This window comes from Monodon monoceros, unplaced genomic scaffold, assembly GCF_005190385.1.
Source record: "Monodon monoceros isolate NGI ecotype Baffin Bay Population unplaced genomic scaffold, NGI_Narwhal_1 Super_Scaffold_18, whole genome shotgun sequence".
NCBI classification, from domain to species: domain Eukaryota; kingdom Metazoa; phylum Chordata; class Mammalia; order Artiodactyla; family Monodontidae; genus Monodon; species Monodon monoceros.
The window spans coordinates 49,673,630-49,693,740 of NW_021703774.1; the positions used below are offsets into that span (position 1 = coordinate 49,673,630).

The 20,111-nt window shown below is 39.0% G+C and overlaps 1 protein-coding gene across 8 annotated transcripts in view; it reads right to left on the reverse strand.

Moving 5' to 3' along the window:
- The window catches only part of RASAL2 (RAS protein activator like 2), a 387,077-nt gene that overhangs the window by 8,078 nt on the left and 358,888 nt on the right, over positions 1–20,111 (reverse strand). For 6 of the 8 annotated variants that reach the window (XM_029231143.1, XM_029231145.1, XM_029231140.1 and 3 more), the window contains 7 exons: positions 19,712–19,948; positions 17,520–17,721; positions 15,054–15,253; positions 13,417–14,278; positions 6,609–6,743; positions 4,326–4,528; positions 2,974–3,061 (listed from right to left, as the gene is read on the reverse strand). In XM_029231143.1, the coding sequence (XP_029086976.1) occupies positions 2,974–3,061; positions 4,326–4,528; positions 6,609–6,743; positions 13,417–14,278; positions 15,054–15,253; positions 17,520–17,721; positions 19,712–19,948 (1,927 nt within the window). The remainder of the gene's footprint in view (positions 1–2,973; positions 3,062–4,325; positions 4,529–6,608; positions 6,744–13,416; positions 14,279–15,053; positions 15,254–17,519; positions 17,722–19,711; positions 19,949–20,111) is intronic. The other 2 variants (XM_029231144.1, XM_029231141.1) reach the window with 1 other exon arrangement.

A 20,111-nucleotide genomic window follows, 5' to 3' on the forward strand; every position in this document is an offset into this window, starting at 1 on the left:
ATGGACGGGTTACTTGCCTGTTTGCATAATCTCATCTCCATTTATGACCTGTAATTTAACACAGCGGAGATATCACTTGCAACAGTAACTAGGCAGCTGCTTGCTTCTCCTAGGAGGAAGTTCTCCACCTGAGTCATATGGAGAGATCCGGGGGTGGGGTGAAAGGTGGCACAGTCCCTGGTCTGATGTTTAAGAAATGGTCCCTTAGTACCATCACCAGGATCTCCATGGTGGTGCTACAAGGCCCAGGACAGGGTCACCAGGGGAGTACTCATCCTCTCCCAGTTCCAATAGAAAGTGGTTGACCCCGGTGGGGCCTTTGGAGCATAAACTGACTCGAGGAGATGGAGAGGCTGAGTTCAGGGGCCAGCCTTGTCTGTAGGGGCACAGGGCTGCTGAGAGAGAAGATGGAAACCAGTTCGCTGGGTACCTGACCTGTCCTGTTTTGGGAAATGTTGGGTCCATTGCTAGTATAAGGAAAGCAATTCATTTCAGAAATATTTTTTAACTGCCAGTGGCACCAAGGCAGATGCCAGGGACATAAAAGTATGGGTTCCCTCACTGGGAAGCTTTCACCCCCAAACATGTCCTCATTCTATTAAATAATGCCAGAAGGGCTGCTCTGCTCCATCAAACACTTAAGATGTAAGATTTATCCTTTCAAAGGAAAAGTCATTTGTTACAAAAGACACTAAAGGATTTTCATAGTCTTTTGCTAGAATAAGATTTTAATGTATCAGTGAGACAAAAGCTGGAATTGGGAAACCTTCCTTTTAAGGAGATGATAATTTTTAAAAAAACTAGTTTTAGTGTTTATCATCTGTGCTGTGCATGGTGCAGTGGTTTTCAAAATGTGGTCTAATGGATTCTCCAAGTGTTCTTTAGGGATCCATAGTGAGCCTCCAGTAGAAAATTTATTATACAGTAATAAATTTCGTTGAGAGAAGGCCTTGTTCTTGAATGGTCAGCAGGAACAGCTGGAAAGCCATCTATGGGAGGCACCTCTGGTTCCACCAAAACAGTCAACAGAATCAAACCATTTGAAAACCACTGCCTGAAATAGGGACTCAAACTGTTATCTAGTTTAGCCAGACCACAAGTCTGACATTGACTGATGCTTTGAGGATAACAGTTCTCCCATTCCTGAATGGTGATGTCCTCGTGTTAACTGAGAGAAGGTCCTTACTTTCCAGAGTTTTTGAGCCCTGATGAACCTGATTCCCTCCCTTGCTTTCACCTTCTATGCCTATGACTCCTGCTTCATACCCAGTCATCTTACTCTAGATGTCAAAATGGGGGCAGGGGTTAGGGTAGAAATCTTCAGAAGCTAACGATGAGGTTGTCTTGACAGGCAACCGAGAAAGTGGAAATACTGTATGCAGAGCCACGACTACGACACCCCCAAGCTCCCTCTGCTTAAGACTGACACGGTTTTAGACAAGCTGAAGTTATTAAAACGGTCTGTATGATCTCATTAGAACTAAAATCTATTCGGGTGTAGTTATTAATAGAACTCTCTCTGCTTTACACTGTCACATTGAAGATCCCAAAGTGAACACTTATCAACACTTGTTTCCTTGACTAAATTGCCTTCTTTATCCAGACTGTTTCTCTTAAGCCTCTCAGATGAATTTTTACAGTGTGCCTGTCAAGAAGGCCTTGTCTCTGCTACCCTTCTCTCACCTACCTTGGGGACACCTAGAAAAGTTTAAAAAATGGACCAAGTAAGAACATTCTTCTGATTCTTAGGAGGTCTAAATATCCAGAAACTGCAGAGTTCAAGGGTCCAAAATATTCTGGGAACCGTGCTGACGACAGAGCATCACAACTCACCCTCGACTGCCGGGTATCGTGTATGTGAGGCAGTAGGAGGCCCATGACGCACTCTTCCCATGGCTGTGCTTTCAGCCTTACTCCCAATTCCTTTGAAAAATAAACCCCATCCCATATTAGCCCTGTCAGGAAACTAGACTGGGGGTAAAATGCATGTTTAGGAATACTGGGGGCTCTGCCATAGACTGACTACTGGCTGATAAGGAGAGAAGAAAGTTGGACATAAAGTCCTTGCTCCCATTTTTATTTCAGAGCTGAGGGAAATGATATGGTACTTAAGGGTGAGAAACGCAAACCTGGCTGGGTGGTCTTCAGGGAGGTGATACATTCAGTGGCCAGACCAGCCACATCCAAGCTGCACTGCCGTTTTTTATTTGTTTCACTCTAAGAAATACAACCATGTTTTGCACTGATAAAATGAAAAAGGAATTAGAAACATTTCCTGCCTCCTGGGTTTTGCTCTGATCACTGACGTGAACCTGGGAGGGGGTGCTCTTGGCAGTCATCCGTCATGCCATTATTATCACAGGTAGAAGCTGCAGTGAGCAGAGGCCCAGGTTCTGATTTCATCAACCAAAAGAGGCTCTCCAAGCACAGCGCCAACAGAGAAGGGCAGCCAAGCGAATCCCAGGCATCAATGCCAAATCCGGAACCAAAAGAATAACAAGGAAGGGTACCTTTTACAACCCTGTCTTTCCCCTGCAGCTAGACTACTGTTTGGGGCCAGAGGCTGATGGCACAGTGGACGTGACTGACAAGACTGTGAACATCATAGCCAAGCAATGGTCAGTGGAGGTCACAAGCCAGACACATGCAGTGTACTTTTCACAGGTACCCCCTTAGAGAATCCCCTCCTTTCCAGAAGGAAAGAAGTAAACCCCATCATGCACTAGGTTGAGATTTGTCGAGCAACTGCACTAAGCACGCTAAAACTTTGCTAGGTTAACAGACTTGTCACCAGTAAAGGAAAGAATAGGTCATAGAGGTCACAAAGAAACTCTTTTACTCTTCACAAGGTAATGCTGAGAACTTTCCAGTGAGCTATTGTCCATCATGTGCCTTGGCATTTGCAAAGGGTGGGAAGTCAGGAGATAAGTTATTATAAACAAGTGCCTTCCACTAGACTAAGAACCTGCTTACCTGTGCATCAATTATTTTTTGCTTTGCATCGATAACTGCTTGCATCTCAGCATGATCCTTCTTCAATTCCTCTTCCACAGCCATTAGCCTAGAATGGGGTAGTAAGGAGAGATCGACAACTTCAAGGAGAGAGCTGGCTAACGTAGAGGACAAGAAACCCACACTCAGGACAGCTCAGTACTGCCACTCCTTCCTAGTACAAGATCTGCAACCACGCTCTATCTTCTCACCCACCTTAGAAGAAGACATCCAAAGTTGATTTCTCTACTGGGACTGGATTTTTACCTCCTCTGGAACAGCATTCCCACAATTATTATCTCCCTCTTTTCTATCAGATCCTTTCCTCAGCACAACTTATTTCATTTTAAAATTGCAAACCAACCCACAAAAACCAAACCCTCTCCTAATCTTGTTACCTTGTAACAGCTGACCTTTCTCTTCCCCTGAACAGCTAAGTTTCCTCAGAGCGTACTCTACACATAGTAGGTCTACTTTCTTTCTCTTCCACCATTCACATCTTAGCTCCCTGATGTTTAAACTCCATGAAAAGCCTCTCGGTAAGACTGCTAAATACTTATGTGCTGCTAAAACAGCAAACCTTCTCTGACTTTAAGTTACTTGACCTGCCTACAGCATTTAACAACACTGAAGCACAGTGGTCATGAGCATGGACTCTGGGGCTTGACTGCGTGGTTTCAAATCCCAGCAGCAACACTAAGTGACCTTGGGCAAGTGACTTAATGAATTTGTTGCCTGTTTCTTTATTTGTAAAATGAGAATAATAATAATGCCTACTTCAGAGGTTGGCATTAATCAAATTATTATTAACAGATTAAACAAATTTTATCTGTAAAGTGCTTAGAAAAGTACCTGGCCCATAGTAAGTGCTATGTAGTGTTTGGTAAAATTGTCCCCTCCTTTAGTCTCCTTTGGACGTCCTTGGCCTACTCCCTTGATTCTCTGGCCCTGAAGACATCCCATGAAACTCCCTTCCACCTCTCTGGGCTTGCTGTAAAAAACTAAGTTAGCCTTTGACATTGAATACGTACATTTTTAAGATTCAGTTTTCCTCTAAGACCTCTCAAGTGAGTCACTAAGTTTTAATTTTTTCTAATTGTTACAACTAAAGGAAAATAGACTACCTCTATCTTCAAAGGAAGTGCACTAAGGTCTCACATTTAGAAAAGTGTAAGAGATACAGTCAGCTGTCACCTTTGTACCAAGTACCACAGAGGACATGCAGAGTTGCAAATGGCTTTTGCTGCCATTGCTTTAGGATTCTCTGGGTTATCGTCTCACCTCTTTGCAGCCCTAGCTACCTAGCCCACGTCCAGCGCCAGGTAACCTCTGACCTGCTGATGATGCTCTTCATCTGGCTATCCTTCTCCTCCTGCTGCCTGCGCAGCCGCTCCTCGCTGTCCTCCAGCCGGGCCTTGTACTCCAGCAGCAGCTTCTGCATCTGCTGCTCCTGCACCAGCAACCGGCGCTCATACTCCTCTAGCCGCCGGCTGGACACTCGCAGGCGCTCCTTCAGTTTAGTAATTTCCTGTTCGTACTAGAGCAGAGGAGAAGAGGCACCACAGACAAGGAGAGAAATACTGGAGTTACGCTGGTTTTAGACGTTAGTGATTTATTTTTTACGATAGAAACCCTAGGCAATGGAGCTGGATGCTGCCTGAACTGCCATTCCACGGGTTGCTGACGTTCTTTAAAATTATCAACAGGCATCACTTAGGAGCTCTGCCCGCCTCCTAAAATTACATTTTTAGTCTTACCTTGGCATTCCAAATCTATATATTTATGTATCAATCTCCACATTAAACTACCAGTTCCTGCAAGCCACATCCAATCTGTGACGGTATCAAATGGGAGCAGGAAAAAAAAAAAGATCAAGCATTTAGAAGCCTGACAAATGACTTAAAATAAGCCAAAAGCCAGTTGTCTACGTGAGAAAAGATTTCTGTATCATCACCTGTACTGCAGGATCTCTGACATGCCTTCACTCATCAGACTGCCATTCTTTCACCCTACTAGAGCCAGCCCTTTAGAGAGCAAGCAGCACTTCTATGTTAAGTTACTAAATCAATAAATAGAATTTTATGGCAGAATAGGCTATTGCTGCTTTCTCCCCAGCTATAAAAGTGTAAAACATCCAGGTCACAAGCTCTAAGCAAAAGGCCTACATGTTCTCTGGGGCTGATTAATGCTGCCTCTTGGCCCATTTTCATGATATCGTTCATCTGCCCAGTTTGCTACTGCTTGTTGGAACACATGTCTGTCTTCTCACTAAAGCTTTATATAAATTTATATTCACTAAAGCTTTATATAATTCAATTGGTTACGTGGCCCTTTCTTGTACTGAAGCTGCTGTGGGTTGGGGTTTGAGTAACTGGAATGTCATTTCTGGGTAAGGTGAGAAGCATTAAGCTGTCTTGTATATGGCCTATTTAAATTCATTAGTAATTAATGATAAATCCGTATGCTGCTTTGTAAAATGCAATGTATTTTTACATAATATTCCATTTAATTGACAATCAGACAGTTAGCTTCTGCTTGTCCAACGTCATGGTCCTACACTATGCTTATTAATCCAGAAGGTCAAAGATGACAGTTCTTATACAGTTTGAAGAGGTAGACTACATCAATAAGAATAGTTTAGGTTCCTGCTGATAAGTAAGCAGAAGCTACTTGTCTGGTTGTTAATGAGGTAATGCCATACATGATGTCAATGTTCTTGTTTGATAATCCTTATTCTTCATGTCAGCTTTTCTTAACAAAACGAAACAAAACTGAAGCAATAGATAATGTCGTTTTTTTTTTTTTTAGTCAATGTCTTTTAAAAAATCAGCTATAGTGTTACAAGTTCTTTACCCAGAAAAGGTGAAAAGAAAAACAAAAAAAGGGACTTCCCTGGTGGCGCAGTGTTTAAGAATCTGCCTAGCAACGCAGGGGACACGGGTTTGAGCCCTGGTCCAGGAAGATTCCCACATGCCGCGGAGCAACTAAGCCCATGCACCACAACTACTGAGCCTGCGCTCTAGAGCCCACGAGCCACAACTACTGAAGCCTGCAAGCCACAACTACTGAAGCTCATGCGCCTAGAGCCTGTGCTCTGCAACAAGAGAAGCCACTGCAATGAGAAGCCTGCACGTCGCAACAAAGAGTAGCCCCTGCTTGTGGCAACTAGAGAAAGTCCTTGCACAGCAACGAAGACCCAACGCAGCCAATAAATAAATAAATAAACAAAGAAAAACAAAAAAAGACAAAATCATTACAAAGATATAGAAAGGAAGTCTAGTCCAAGGGTAATCTTGAGTTTGGTTAGTTATACAGAAACACTAAATATTCACCTAAAATGACTAGAAACGAGTAGCAGAGTTTTCTCCAAGTTAAGTCACCTCATATTAAAAAAAAAAAAAAAAAATTAGAGCTAATCCTCCCACCCCAGCTTGATGGACATTTCCACGTATTTTCAAACACAGACACTACTGAATTATCATACACAGATACGTATATAAGGGTTAACATAAGAGGTGGAGCTGAAGCTGGGGACCCTGGGGAGATCATCTCCTTGGCTAGATGACCCTTTGGGTTGCCTATCACTGTGCGAGCAATAAAGACAGACTAGGTTCTACCTTCTCGGCATGCTTGGCTTCATCTTGATTTTGCTCGGTTTCTTCTACATCTTCTTCATATTGCCCATTGTTCAGAACCCAGGCTGCTGTCCTCTCTACTGGGGACATTGTGGCAGAGTCCACAGGTGACTGAACCTGCGTCAGAAATACCTATTAGTATCTCCAAAAAGAGCTCATCCACAGTTAGGTTTCACAAAGAGAGCTATTCTTAGAAGACATTATTGTGATCCCTGTTTTCTGTTAAATGTTCCCAGTTCTAAATAATATTTTGTTACTGCAAGGGCTGGTGGTGAGGGAAGAGAATATCCATTTATACAAGGATAAAATCTTCTGAAATGTTGTGAATAGAAATCACATCTAAGAACCTGCCGTTTTTTCCCTCCAAAGAGGGAAAGCCAAGGCCTTAAAATTGTTAATTAGTCCAATGGTTTCATTAGGTCATTACCTAATGAAATTACGATGATGACAGAATGAGAGAAGGAAAGCACAAGTTGATGGTTGATTGCTCAGGTAAGGCAACATCTGCTTAACCAGGGATGATCAGGAACCAAGGAATTGATTAACGCTAAACAACTCACAAGGTACCCATTTATATATCAGAATGCCAAATTCTTAATTTTCACATCAACCATTTAGGGAAAGAGAAAAAAAGTGATATTGGTCATTTTTACAGACACTGACTTCTTCATGGGTTAACATCACTCAGAAGTCCATATTTTACCAGAAAGTTTCTTGATGAATACAGGATCAAAACAATGGACATCAACATAGTCTAAGGGATATTTCTATCCAGTTAGGATAGCTAGATAACTTGGCCTTTTCCAATAGATATGCAGAGTGATAAGAATTCTGGCTTTGAGTAGCAATTCTGCTACTTACATTGTCACTTAATCTCTTAAATACTTTTTTCCAAATCTATTGAATAGGGCTACCACCACCATCACCACCTATCCTGACCATCTCCCAGGGAGTTGTAAGGACTGAACAATATAATGTATGTGAAAGTTCTTTGGAAACTATGGAGTACTATAGAACTTAGATGTTATTACTGTATTTATGCTTAGAAAACTGGCCCTGGATATGACAATTTATATTGGGCTACTGAACATTAGTGCTTTCTCCATAAACAGTGCTAGAAATAGACAACAAATTCTTTTTCTCTGGCTTTCTTGAGAAGAAAGAGAGACAGATAGACAGAACAAAGCATTTTTATGTGAGTTAGCCTTTTTATAATTAAAATGAATTTCTATTTTGAGGACCAATACTCTATAAATAATTGGAAGGGAATTTTCTCTCCCATGCAGAGCTATGTACCTTAAGAATCTTTACGTCGTTTTGGAATAAAACCCGGCTAAACTCTAAATATATAGATATGTTAAAATAAGGGGTATCTTGATGACTTTGAGATTTAGAAAGACTAGATGAAAAAAATTGGTTGCAGAGACAAAAAGGTTATTTGGGAGAGACTTTAAAAAATATTCATACAAAAGTAGTATGAGGGTATTTCCTAAAGGTTTGAAGAAGAACCTGGTTTGGCTGATTTACAAACAGATTACAGATACATATCGATAAAAAACAGCTTCATGCCTGAGGCACACACAAGCAACGGTGAATGAACTTTTAGAAATTCCTTCTATAAAGCCATTTTCTCCACTGTGTCAAGAAAAACATAAACATGTCTTAAACTTCAGTACCCTCAGTTCTTAAAAAGTCTACCTTCATCTCCACTATGGTAGGCAGGCTTCTTATACTTCATTCATTTGTGTATCATTCTCATTATTTTTGTCATAACCACGTTGTCACTGATATATTATTTATCATCTCTTTAAAACAACCTTTTTCAGTTAGCTAAGTCCTTATGCTAAGCAATATTATCAGTAAAATCATGAGTTTAATGTTATATATATTATAAATTTATAAATACATATTAATAGTTAGATATTTTTCTAATATGTGTTAAAATAATTAAATGATTGATTAAATACCTTGTATATTTAAATAGTTTTGAGTATCACACTTTGGAAACACTGACCTATAGACTATAGTATCATTTATATTAAAAAAGATAATAATTATCTACTTCAAAAGTTATGAGAAACAAATGAGATGGCATGTAAAAGCAGTTTGTAAACTACAAGGTACTTCACACACACACACACACACACACACACACACACACCCTAGTTCTCCCCCTACTGGATTTTGAAAGCAGAGCACAATAAATTGCTTTAGTATTTAGAGAAAAATAGTTTAAAAAGGGGTTTAGGTTTTTATTTGATATATGTACACCTGAAAGGCAAAATATTGTGGTTCTGAGTCTTTAAAAATTACTAGAAAGTCAATACTTAAAGGAGACAAATGCCTTTTTAATTTTAGAATCTTATCCCTTTACCACATAGGGCACAGGAGAGCTGCTTTTCTGTGAAACCAGGGTTTTCTATTCAGCTGCTGCTTGAGATAAAGTAGCCACTAAAATGAATAACTTTAATGTTTGGAATTTGTAACTTCAAGGAAGCTAATTCAGTAGCTTTCTGTTTTATAGTTAACAATATGTTGTTCGCAAGAACTTTCTTCCCCTGTGATTTGTTACGAGTAACTATTTATTGAATGCCAATAAATGCAGTACAAGCTAATAGTATCCCTAAGAACATACTAAAGAGAGATCTTATCTCCTAAAAGCATATTAAAAACAACTTCTTAGGTAATCTAGGCATAAAATGTAAAGTGAGAAGCTGTAAAAACAAAGAGTTGGTTCATTTCACTGGTGTTGGTGGTAGCTACCATACCTTCAGAAGGACTAACAATGTCCAGTGAATTATGAGACAGTGTACAATGGGAACTGGGCATTCCAGTCTATTCCTATTTTATTGGTTGAATCTGTTTTTCAACCACTTCCTCATATACCCTAGCACTTTGCATGGCATACGGTAGGTGGTCAATAAGTTTTAAAAAAATAAATCAGACTAATATAACTATTCCTTGTATTTATGATAAAACCTTTACATAATTATAAAGAGCAGAAAAGTAATATTGAACAAATCAGAAATAGTTTTATCTACACTGAAGACTATGGAGGTGATTTTTATTTCAAAATTTTTTTCAAAATTATTTTTTATTGTAATATGTTCTTCATATGAAAGAACTATATACTGTCTTTTACATCTACTTGGTTGGTCTTCTGAGTGCTGGTCTTATTTCCTAATTTGACTGTCAACCCTTGAAGCATGGCACCATATATCATAGAATATTTTTTATTTTGGAATGGTAGTGACTATGTCATTGCACAATTGATGCTCAATAAAATATTATTCATTTATTATTACTTTGGATTCTCTTTAGAATTCATTACCAAAGTATAATTTATTACTAAGAGAAGGATACCCTATGTTTTTCCTCCAATCCTTTGGAAGTACATCAAAGGCTTTTCCTCAGTGATTGTTCTATCTCCTTTATAAGCTGGATAGCTAACAAAATTTATTACCTCTAGTTTATAGTCAAAGAAATTGAGAAAAGAGGTTGGTAAATGTTTCAGATGCCATCTTGCTTAGCTATAGCCTTAAGAAGAGCATTTTCTTCATTGACTTCCAACAATGGATCATTAAAGAAAATGAAGGATGAAAAAGACGAAATGAAAAGGAGCACGGATTCCTATTAGGAATATCACCCTTTTGAGATAAAGCTTTTATAGGGTTTCTCTGGGAAAAATAATAACGCTTTAGGGCAAAAGGGCCTGAGAAAGCAGTTTCACTGATCCTATAGTTAGCCTGGCTATGCTGAGGATGACTGAGAACAGGCTGGTTCCCTGTTTATTTACTAGATATAAATAAGACTTGTTGCTTTCAGCTTCTCCATAGTCTGAAATAGTCAGGTCCCTATAAATGAATAACACTATTGCTATCAACACCAAAGAAAGAGCTGACTAAATTAGTAAGTAAACTCTGAGAATCCTTGAAAAGGTTGGTTAGGAGAGGGTTCAACAAATCCAAATGTGAAAACTGTAGCATCATTCTGATAGGCTTGTCAAATACCTATTTAAAAAGCCTCTTCAAATTAGAATTTCTAAGGTTAGGTAACACGCTATAATCTGAACAACTCATATATTGTAAATAGAGTCTATTATGTGCACAGAATACATGATACACAAAAAAACAAGATGGAGAGGAAAATGATTAAAAAGAAATCCAAACAGAGGCCGAAAAGGGTCAAAAAATTCCTTCTCTGTAGAACTAGGATTTTATTTCCTTCCTACTCAGCAAATGGAGAAGACTGAAGCTAGTTACATTGCCAACAGTGGCCGCTCCTTTGTGCTAAGATACAAATGGAATTTGCATGGGACAAAACCTCCAATAATTACAAATGCTGGCAGAACAATCCCCACAAAGAAATCCTCCAGTTTTTGGGAGAGAAGAATTCCCCAACACAATTTGCAATTAAAATATGTAAAGGAATTTACGTAAAAAATGTGCTGATTATATAGAACATCAGAGGCTTCATGGGAGTGAGATGAGAAAAGCAAGCAAAAATGATAAGGAACAAAAAAAAATAATAACATACGTTTGAAAGAATAAAACATCTGCATAGAAAAAGCCAGTGTAGAAAAAACAGAAAATTGAGCAATCAAAATACAGTGATTTATGGTTTAACTGGTATGACAGTGGCAGCACCAGCAAAGGCACAAACAGGGCTGAATATGTAAAGCTGTGCTGTGGCTATGCCTCACTTCATGCCAACATAACATAGACATTCCCAAGCTCACTAATGGCTATGGCTCAAAAGTATTTTAATTGGTTGTCTGAAGACCATATATGCATTTCCTACCTCCCATCTATCCAAACAGCTTTCTATTCACGCACAGAAACACGTAGTGCTTATATGATAGGTGTTATATTTTCCTATAGCACAAATATTATAAATGACAATTCGTTTCCGATGATCACACAAAAGGCTATTTAATTTACAATATCTATAAACAGTCAGTCTGAGTCACGGGTCCTGGGAATTGAGGACAACATGATACAGGAGGGAAGGGTAAGCATTCTTCTTTTCTCTCCAGGGCTGGGACTAAATCCACCTTTGAAAAGTAGGCAGAGGGCCCGCCCTGTGCCCTGTCTTGCCCCTCTCTGCCAATCTGATATTCTTCTCTACTTCTTATCTCATCCTCAGGGCCTTCAAACTGCACTGAACCCCCACGTAGACATCTGCCTCCACACAGTGCTGCATCTCTGAAATTATTTATCTTTCTTTTCTCCTCTCAGTCAACAATTTAATTCTCTGAAAGGGGTTGATCTCAACTAGAAGCTAGCATAAAATCAAAGTATGGAAACTAATTCACAATAAGGTGGGAGAGACTGATAGCCTCCTAACGTAAATTAAATGTACATATATGACATATATATAAAAGATATATATATAAAAGCATTTTCATTTAAAGAAAAGGAAAAAATTATATAATATAATCATTATGTAAATTAATAGAGTATAATCTTTTTTCCTTTTCTTTAAATGAAAATGTGTATTAAATCAAATGAATTGGTGAAATTTGGGGAAATATAACAAAATAAAAAAAAAATTTAAGGCTGAAGAAAAAGTTTATTTCTCAGGAAAGAAGTGACCAACTAGGAGGTTTTGCCCAGGAAGTTGCCTACCAGAATCAGCTTAAGTTTTCATCCCTTCTTCTACTTCTGTATCTAAGGATTCTGTAAATGTTCTAATTTTTTTTTAAACAATAATTATCAAAGTAGAGGCAAGGGTGGTGGCAGAAGCAGCCCAATCAGTAAATGCCTACCTATAAAAACGCAAATATACTAAAGAGATACATTGGGGGTCTCACTGCAGTCTCCTCTGACCAGTGATTCTGCTGACAAAAGGATTTGTCATAGAACTCTTCTAATCACAAAGCTCCCTAATACAAATAAAGTAGGATTAGGTTTCAAAAAAACTTCAACAAAGCTTTTTTTAGGAGAAAAATCTTTTTTAGATGAAAGTAAGATATGTATATATATACATTCATAAGGTTCTTAGTTTATTTCAAGAGCAAATATGGATTGTTGCCTCGAAATGTAATCTGTAAAGAAGAGATGATAAAATTCTTAAGGAACATTTTTATTTGTGAAGAAAAAAGTTTGATCATCTTATATTAAATTTAGGTGAGACACGAGCTGGGCTTGTCCATGTAAATAGAAATATAAGAGATTTTCATAAATGTTTAGAGAATACTTGTCAACCACCTGTGTTTCTATCTTTTTACCTCTCTTCTTTACCTTGCTTCTATAGGTGCTCAGTTGTTTATTTTTCTAGCCATTTCCAGGAAAAGGCACACGGGGACTTACTACTTCCAGAGGGAGTTGGGGGATGGAGTAGAGAGCAGTTACGTTAAACTCTTGGCTGAAAGTGCAAAACTTATTCTGGAAACTTAAGAAAAAAAAATTAAGGAGGATTAATGTCCAGATTCCCAAAATATATCCTAGTTGATTTGGCCTGCAGATTCACAGCTTAAGTGTCTAATTATTACTCAACATCACAGATTGTTCTCAGTGCTGAGATCATGGCTCTGCTGCTTGAAGAGACAGAAAGGCCCCTGGAGTGGTTGTTACAGTCTCCTAAGAGTAATGAGGCAAGCTACATTCTGCTGCCTCATCTAGCCAGAAGCCTCCCAAACTTTTCATTTCCTCTTCCATTAAAAGGTTGCAAAAAATAGTTTTAAGTGGAAACCCTGCTAGCAATTGGATTTCTCAATGATTTATATATAAAGAACCGAGGAAACAGTTGGACCAAGTACCTGGCAGCCCCCTCCAGCACTGACCCCTACCTGCTGTGTCTGCTGTCTCTGGATCGCTCTCACTTTGGGAACAGGGCTCTCTCTGGAGGAAGAGGACTGCTGCCGGGACCGGCTCCCATTTTGCACAGGTTCGGCCACCAGAGCTGCAGATGCCAGTGACATGCTCCCGGTGCTACGTAGGGAAGCACTGTGTGGCAGGGATGGTGGGGCTTTGGCTCGGGCACCTAGCCCAGCCTGGTCCATTTTTCGGATCTGGGCCTGCCCCGTGCTATTCTGCCGTGGCAGAGCAAGAGGTATGTGTCTGTCCGACACAGTGTGCCGCCTGGAGAAGTCCTCACTCTGAGTGCTACGTTTGGTGAAATCTTCCATGCTGCTATTGCTGGGTCCACTGAGTTTGAAGTCTTCACTGTTACTTTGGCTCCTGGAACTGGCAGTGCTTAGGTTCTCCAAACTGGAATCCACAGAGGCCTTTGGCATTGCTGGAATTGGGTTATTGAGGTGATAGACAGGGTTTTGGAATGACAAGGGCTGGAGGCTGCCTGGCTGGTTCAAGGCTGGGTGCAGGGGCCTTCGCACTTGGGGTGCGCTCTGGGGAGTGCTCTGGGTTTCCCGAAGTTGTTTGATGCTGGCCACCTGGGTTATGGAAAGCTGGCTTCCAGTCAGGCGCATTGGCATGTCAAGCATGACAGACGCATGCTCCACTTGGGCAGCATGAGTGTCCTGAAGGTCCATGAGGGAGATGCTCCGGCCATTAGGAAGGCTATTTTCCTTTTCATCCTTTTCAGAGTAAGTCATGCTCTGGGAGGAGGCTTGCTGAACCAGCAATAAAGTTTTCCCTCTGAAATAGCTATCTGTGTTGTCCTGGCTTGGAGATTTTAGTTTATGCAAATCACTGTGGAAAAAGAAAGGACCCTTAATTACTCCTGAGGCAAATTCAACAGAGTTAAGATTCCTCAACTCAAGCACATGAACTCTTCAGAAGGCTCAGAGGTCTGGTGTGGAGACTTACATTGGTTTCTAAACACAGATTTCATCATCACAATTCTTAGGATAAGAGCCAACATTTTTAGTTTTTCTTCAAAGGTGGAGAATAACACTGCATAGACCACTCCATCCCTGTCTTAGATTTTTACTAGAATTCCAATCATTTCCTAGTTAGGTTTTAAACCTCCCAAGGTATTCCAATTCATAGTTAATTGGTTCTGTCTAAACCTTCGAGAAGCCCTGAGTGCACAACCAAAGGGTCCCTACTAAAGACACAAGTCTTGCCAATACAGAAAACAAAGTCTAAGCATCAACACTGTATCTACCTGTTCAGCTGACACAGCCAGCTCTAAAATATTTTCGACTGAGGTTCTCAGATTTTTGAGCGCTACAATACCTGAAAATATCAATTTCATAGAGCTCTTAGTCTTCCATTAAGCAGAACATAGGTTCTTTTTATAAGTTTGTTGAATATAACTCTACAATATCATTCTAGAAAATAAGTATCCTAGATCATGTGTATTATTATGACAAACAATTGGATTTATCTCAGAAGATTCTTTCCAACTGCTCATGATTTTAAAGTTGTAAATTCAACAAGTAAGTTAAATAGATTTTTCCCAAATCTCTACATATTATCTCCCTCTGAGATAAGTAGTTCCAATTCTCTCTGAAATTCATACCTGTCAGTAGGGTCTTCAAAAATTTTCTGCAGCCCAGAGGAGAGGCTTCCACTGACATTTGGACTGGAGTTATGCTCAGTGAAGCGTCTCAGTTGCTGTTGTATTGGTGTAGGATTAGTCAGAGATTTGGTAATATCAGCAAGAACACGAGGGAGAGGTCCCAATTTTGCCACGGTCGCCTGTAGGAAGGAATTTTCACCCTAATTGGATAATAAGCATTGCGATATCCACCACAGATTGTTTTTGGGACAACGATGCCCATTGATGGAGGGGTGGAGGTTGGAGGGAAGGGTAGGTGTTTGCATATGGGAGTGGCAGGTTCATAATGCATTGTTATGGAGCAGCAGAACCATGGCGTCGAGATGAATGGAGGAGGCGAAACAAGATGCAGCAGACATCGAGGAAAGAAAGGAAATAGAAATTAGGATTATGCAAATAAAAATTAAAAGACATGCTCAAAACAACCAAACTATTGCCATTCCAACTAAAATAGACATGCAAAGCAAACTAAATCTTTGGGAGGCTGGTAGATCAAGGTGGGGTAGGGTAGGGGAAGAACCAAACACCTTCTAACCAAAAAGAACTTTAAGACCAGAGGATTGGCTAGTGTGATGAAACTTCCAAAGAAAAGGGATCATGTGAGGAAAGAAATGCATGCCAACATACAAGAAGGTGTTGCATTCAGGGGTCCAGAGCACTGCAGGGCACACAGTTGATATTGCCATCCACTAGCCATTTAATCTTGGGAACCCTGACCTACTGCCAGCTGAGTTTGCATCAGCAAGACAATTTTTTAAAAAAAATTTAAACAGCAAAGTTATGACACATCTATGAGGTGTCTAGATAGATGTACTGCTGGTTCCCAGGACCAAACAGAACTTAAAAAGGAGAACGTGTGTTTACACAGCAAAGCCTGTTAAAAAGACCTTGACCCTGAATAAACCAGGTTGATTTCAGAAGATAACTGTATCTGCATCCCACTGATGCAGTTATTCAGTGAAGAATAACTTTTTATGATTTGCTTTATCCATCTCAATCATTTTTTTCTTTGGGGAATTCTCATTCTCATGGGGTCTTATGGGAACCTTCATCCATGAGGCAGTTTTACATGGCTGCCTCCAGGTTTTCGTTGTCTTCTCAACAGACTCTTCTACCCTGCTCAAATGAGTACAGATGCCATCTGAAGAATGTCTTTACTTGCTTGACTCTCTTGAGCCATGATTCATATCCAAGGAATTTACCCTCGGCATAGCTGCAACTTAAAATCTAGCTAGCATTTCTAAAAGTTAAGAAGGGGTCCTTGAGAATAAGAAACAGCTTATTATTTTACAAATGTTTTGGGCACCAGTGGACACCCTACATTTACATTTCCTCAGGAAAGTGGTCTTTGTTAATAGGTTTTACTCCCCTCTCCCTCATTTTATTGGTGCAATGTTTTTAAAGATAATTGGGGGTGGTGGTGGTGGTAGGGTGAATTGGGAGATTGGGATTGACATATATACACTAACATGTATAAAATAGATAACTAATAAGAACCTGCTGTATTAAAAAATAAAATAAAATTAAAAAAATAAAAAATGTTCTGACTCAAAAAAATAAAGATAATAGGAAAATGGAGGAAAACAAATAAAAAAATTCTTATCACAGAAAAATAACTTTGTTTTTTGAAGTTATTCTAACATACCACCACAGATATTTATAAAGTAGCTGTAGCAAACAAAAACATCAATAAATAATTATTGTGATAAACCTAGCCAGAGTCTGTTAGACTGTTTTCCATAACAAATTCTATTCCTCTTTGCAAAATTCGAGAAGGAAGAAAATGACTGGCATGGTATATATTTAGTTATTAATATGGTATACAAAAAAATTCTTAGCTTATAGTCAGAAAATAAATGATTAAAAAATGATAATTGTTTTCTCTATTCTTAATTCACATCTGCAGATGAAAAGAAAACATCAGGATTTTCAGATCCCACATAACTCTATAGGTACTAATAGTTATATTAAACCCTCTGACTTGCATGATAAAAATAAATCTCATGGTAAGTTACTTAAACGTGATAGTCTCAGTATTTTTCTAAGTCCACACTTTCATTAGAAATTACTACATGAGGTTTCTTCTCACTCTACTATACATGAATAAGGCTTCATACAACAATATTTGATATTAGTTTCTAGGCAAATACACAAACATATTTGTTTATAGAAATATATACTCCATTAATTCAGGTAACTACTTAAAAATATATGTTAATAATTTTGTGGCTTATTAGAATTTCCTGGTTTGTAGGGCATATATTTTACTCAGAAATCATAACTATTTCCTCCCAGACTTCTAGGGCAAATGGTTACTTTCAACAAGCAGAAAGCATGAATGTGATTACTCTGTAGATATTCTCCAGAATCCAGGTACATTAGGGTTCTCTACCTCCCATCTCCTGTTACCCTTCCCGCCTACTTTACCTTATCAAGTTGGGAAACTACTTCCCACAGTAAGGAATGCAAAACTGAAAGCTCTCGGCCCAGATCAATGTAACCATCAAAGCCTGGGGTGTTTGAGATGGTGTCCGGATTAGAGATCTCCAAAAGAAAGCGCTTCATTCCACCCCATTCGTGTTCTAAAAAATCATTCATGAATGCCATGTATTCCTCTTTGTTACCAAATCTGAAGCAGAGGGAGAGAAAATGAGAAAGAACATATTCAGGAAAAGAGATGTGATCATTTTGAATTGACTTTACACAGAGCTATACATTTTTTTTTTTTAATTTTGGGGAGGTGACTAATTTGTTTATTATCTATAAGTGATAAATACTAAAACATACTTTCCTAATATTACATTAATAGTCAAAAACTTTGAATAGCTTTCTATTCTCTATAGGGTAAAGACAAAATCCTTTTTTCCTGGTATTTAAAGCCATTGTAAACATTCATTATCAGTATAAACCTTCAATATTGCTAGCTTCTTCAAAGTCCCCCAAATACATTATACTCTTTTTCTTCTCCAAGCCTTTGCTCATGCTATTTATTTCTACTAGAGAACTTCCTCTCTTCTTTGCCTATCTACGTTCTAGCTATCTTCCAGGACTAGTTTAAGTCCATAAAACATGTTCCAAAATAAACTAGAAACAATTTTTACAAGAATTAGCTCAAATATGGGTAAACACGTATATTTCTGTGTTAGCATATATATAGAGCACACAAAGTTAAAATAGTGCACTTCTAAAAAGCCACATGCTAGAAAACAATGTATCTCATTGAAGTTCTAATCTTTTCCTTCAGTACATTGCTACTAGAAACTTGTACTTAAGCTTCAATACTGAGTAAATCTGGGATTGATTTTGCCAGTGTGAATTGCTTCTCAGTGATTTCTTAAAATTGTTTTCTATAAATTATAAAAATTATACAAACTTAAGAAAAAATTGAAAACAATGAAAAGTGGAAGGAAAAAAGGGTAGGTGTACCCATTCCACCACCCAAACATCTGCTATTTACAGCTCAGTGCATTTCTTCTCCAATTGCTTTCTCCTAACTTCTTTTGAAAAAGTTGAAAGCTACAGAAAAGTTGAAAGAATATACAACGTACACCCATATGCCATTCACCTATATTAACCAACCGTTCCCATTTTGCCAAGTTTGTTTTCACTCTCTTCTCTTTTTTTGATTGAACCATTTTAAACTAAGTTGCAGACATAGCCTCTAAGTACATTAGCACCTATTTCTCCAGAATAAGGAAAAACGCTTACATAAACCAATGCCATCGTCACACTAAAACTTTTAAAAGACATTACTTATAAATTATCTCATATATAGTTCATATTTAAATTTTACCAATTGTCCCCAAAATGATTTTTATAAATGTTTGTTCCAGTTCAGATCCAATTAAGATTCAAGCAATGCATTGTCTCTTTTAATCTAGAACAGTCCTTCCTCCATCTTTTCCATTTTTCATGATATTGACTTTTTGAAGGGGCCAGGCCACTTGTCTTAGATAATGTAACCATAGAATTTTGACTGATTGCTCTTCCCAATGTTCCTATACTTAGGTTTTTGTGTTTTCATATTGTTGGGATAAAAGTATATGCACCATTTGGTATCCTATCTTTTTTTTTTTTGGCTGGAGTTTTTTTTTTTTTTTTTTTTTTTTTTTTTTTTTTTGCTATATGCGGGCCTCTCACTGTTGTGGCCTCTCCTGTTGCAGAGCACAGGCTCCGGACGCGCAGGCTCAGCGGCCATGGCTCACGGGCCCAGCCGCTCCGTGGCATGTGGGATCTTCCCAGACCGGGGCAAGAACCCGCGTCCCCCGCATCGGCAGGCGGACTCTCAACCACTGCGCCACCAGGGAAGCCCTTGGTTGGAGTTTTTAATAAAACTTTTCATTTAATATAATTATATCTGTATCATTTTGCATATTATTGGTTCTTTGTAAACACAACTTGCAGTGGCTGCAAATATTCCACTGAATGCACAGACTACTTAACCATTCCTCTGTAAAGTGAATATTCAAATTGATTACAATTTTTTTGCTATTTTTAATAATACCACAATGAAAATCATGTAACATGAGTTATGAGGCACCCCACGCTCATCCAAAAGTTAGGCCTCATGTACTTTTTAAATAATGTTGTTAAAAAGTGGTTATGGTAGTGACACCTACTTGGCAAAGTTGGCCAGGTTCTGGATGACCTTGGCAATGAGAGTTAGAGTCCGAGATGTGCGGTCATCAGGATATTCCTGCATGAGGTTGAAGAGACTGGGAGACATGATGGCCGGGCACAGAAAACGGAGAAACAACGAGGCACTGATGAGCCGCTCGCTGATGTCTTGCTTGCTGCGGTTCAGGCACTGCTGCTTCCAGGATGCAAACACTTCTTTCAACTCACGAGGGAAAACACTGGGGAAGGAAGAAGGACCAAATATAAAAGTACTATAACCCAAGGAAGCACAGGTGATCCCACTCTGGCCCAACAGAGCCAGGCTATGAGGAGGGCCTAACAGAGAGAGCTTCTGTCTGATTCATGCCTGAGAAGTGGTGGAAAATTCATAGACGTCCAGAT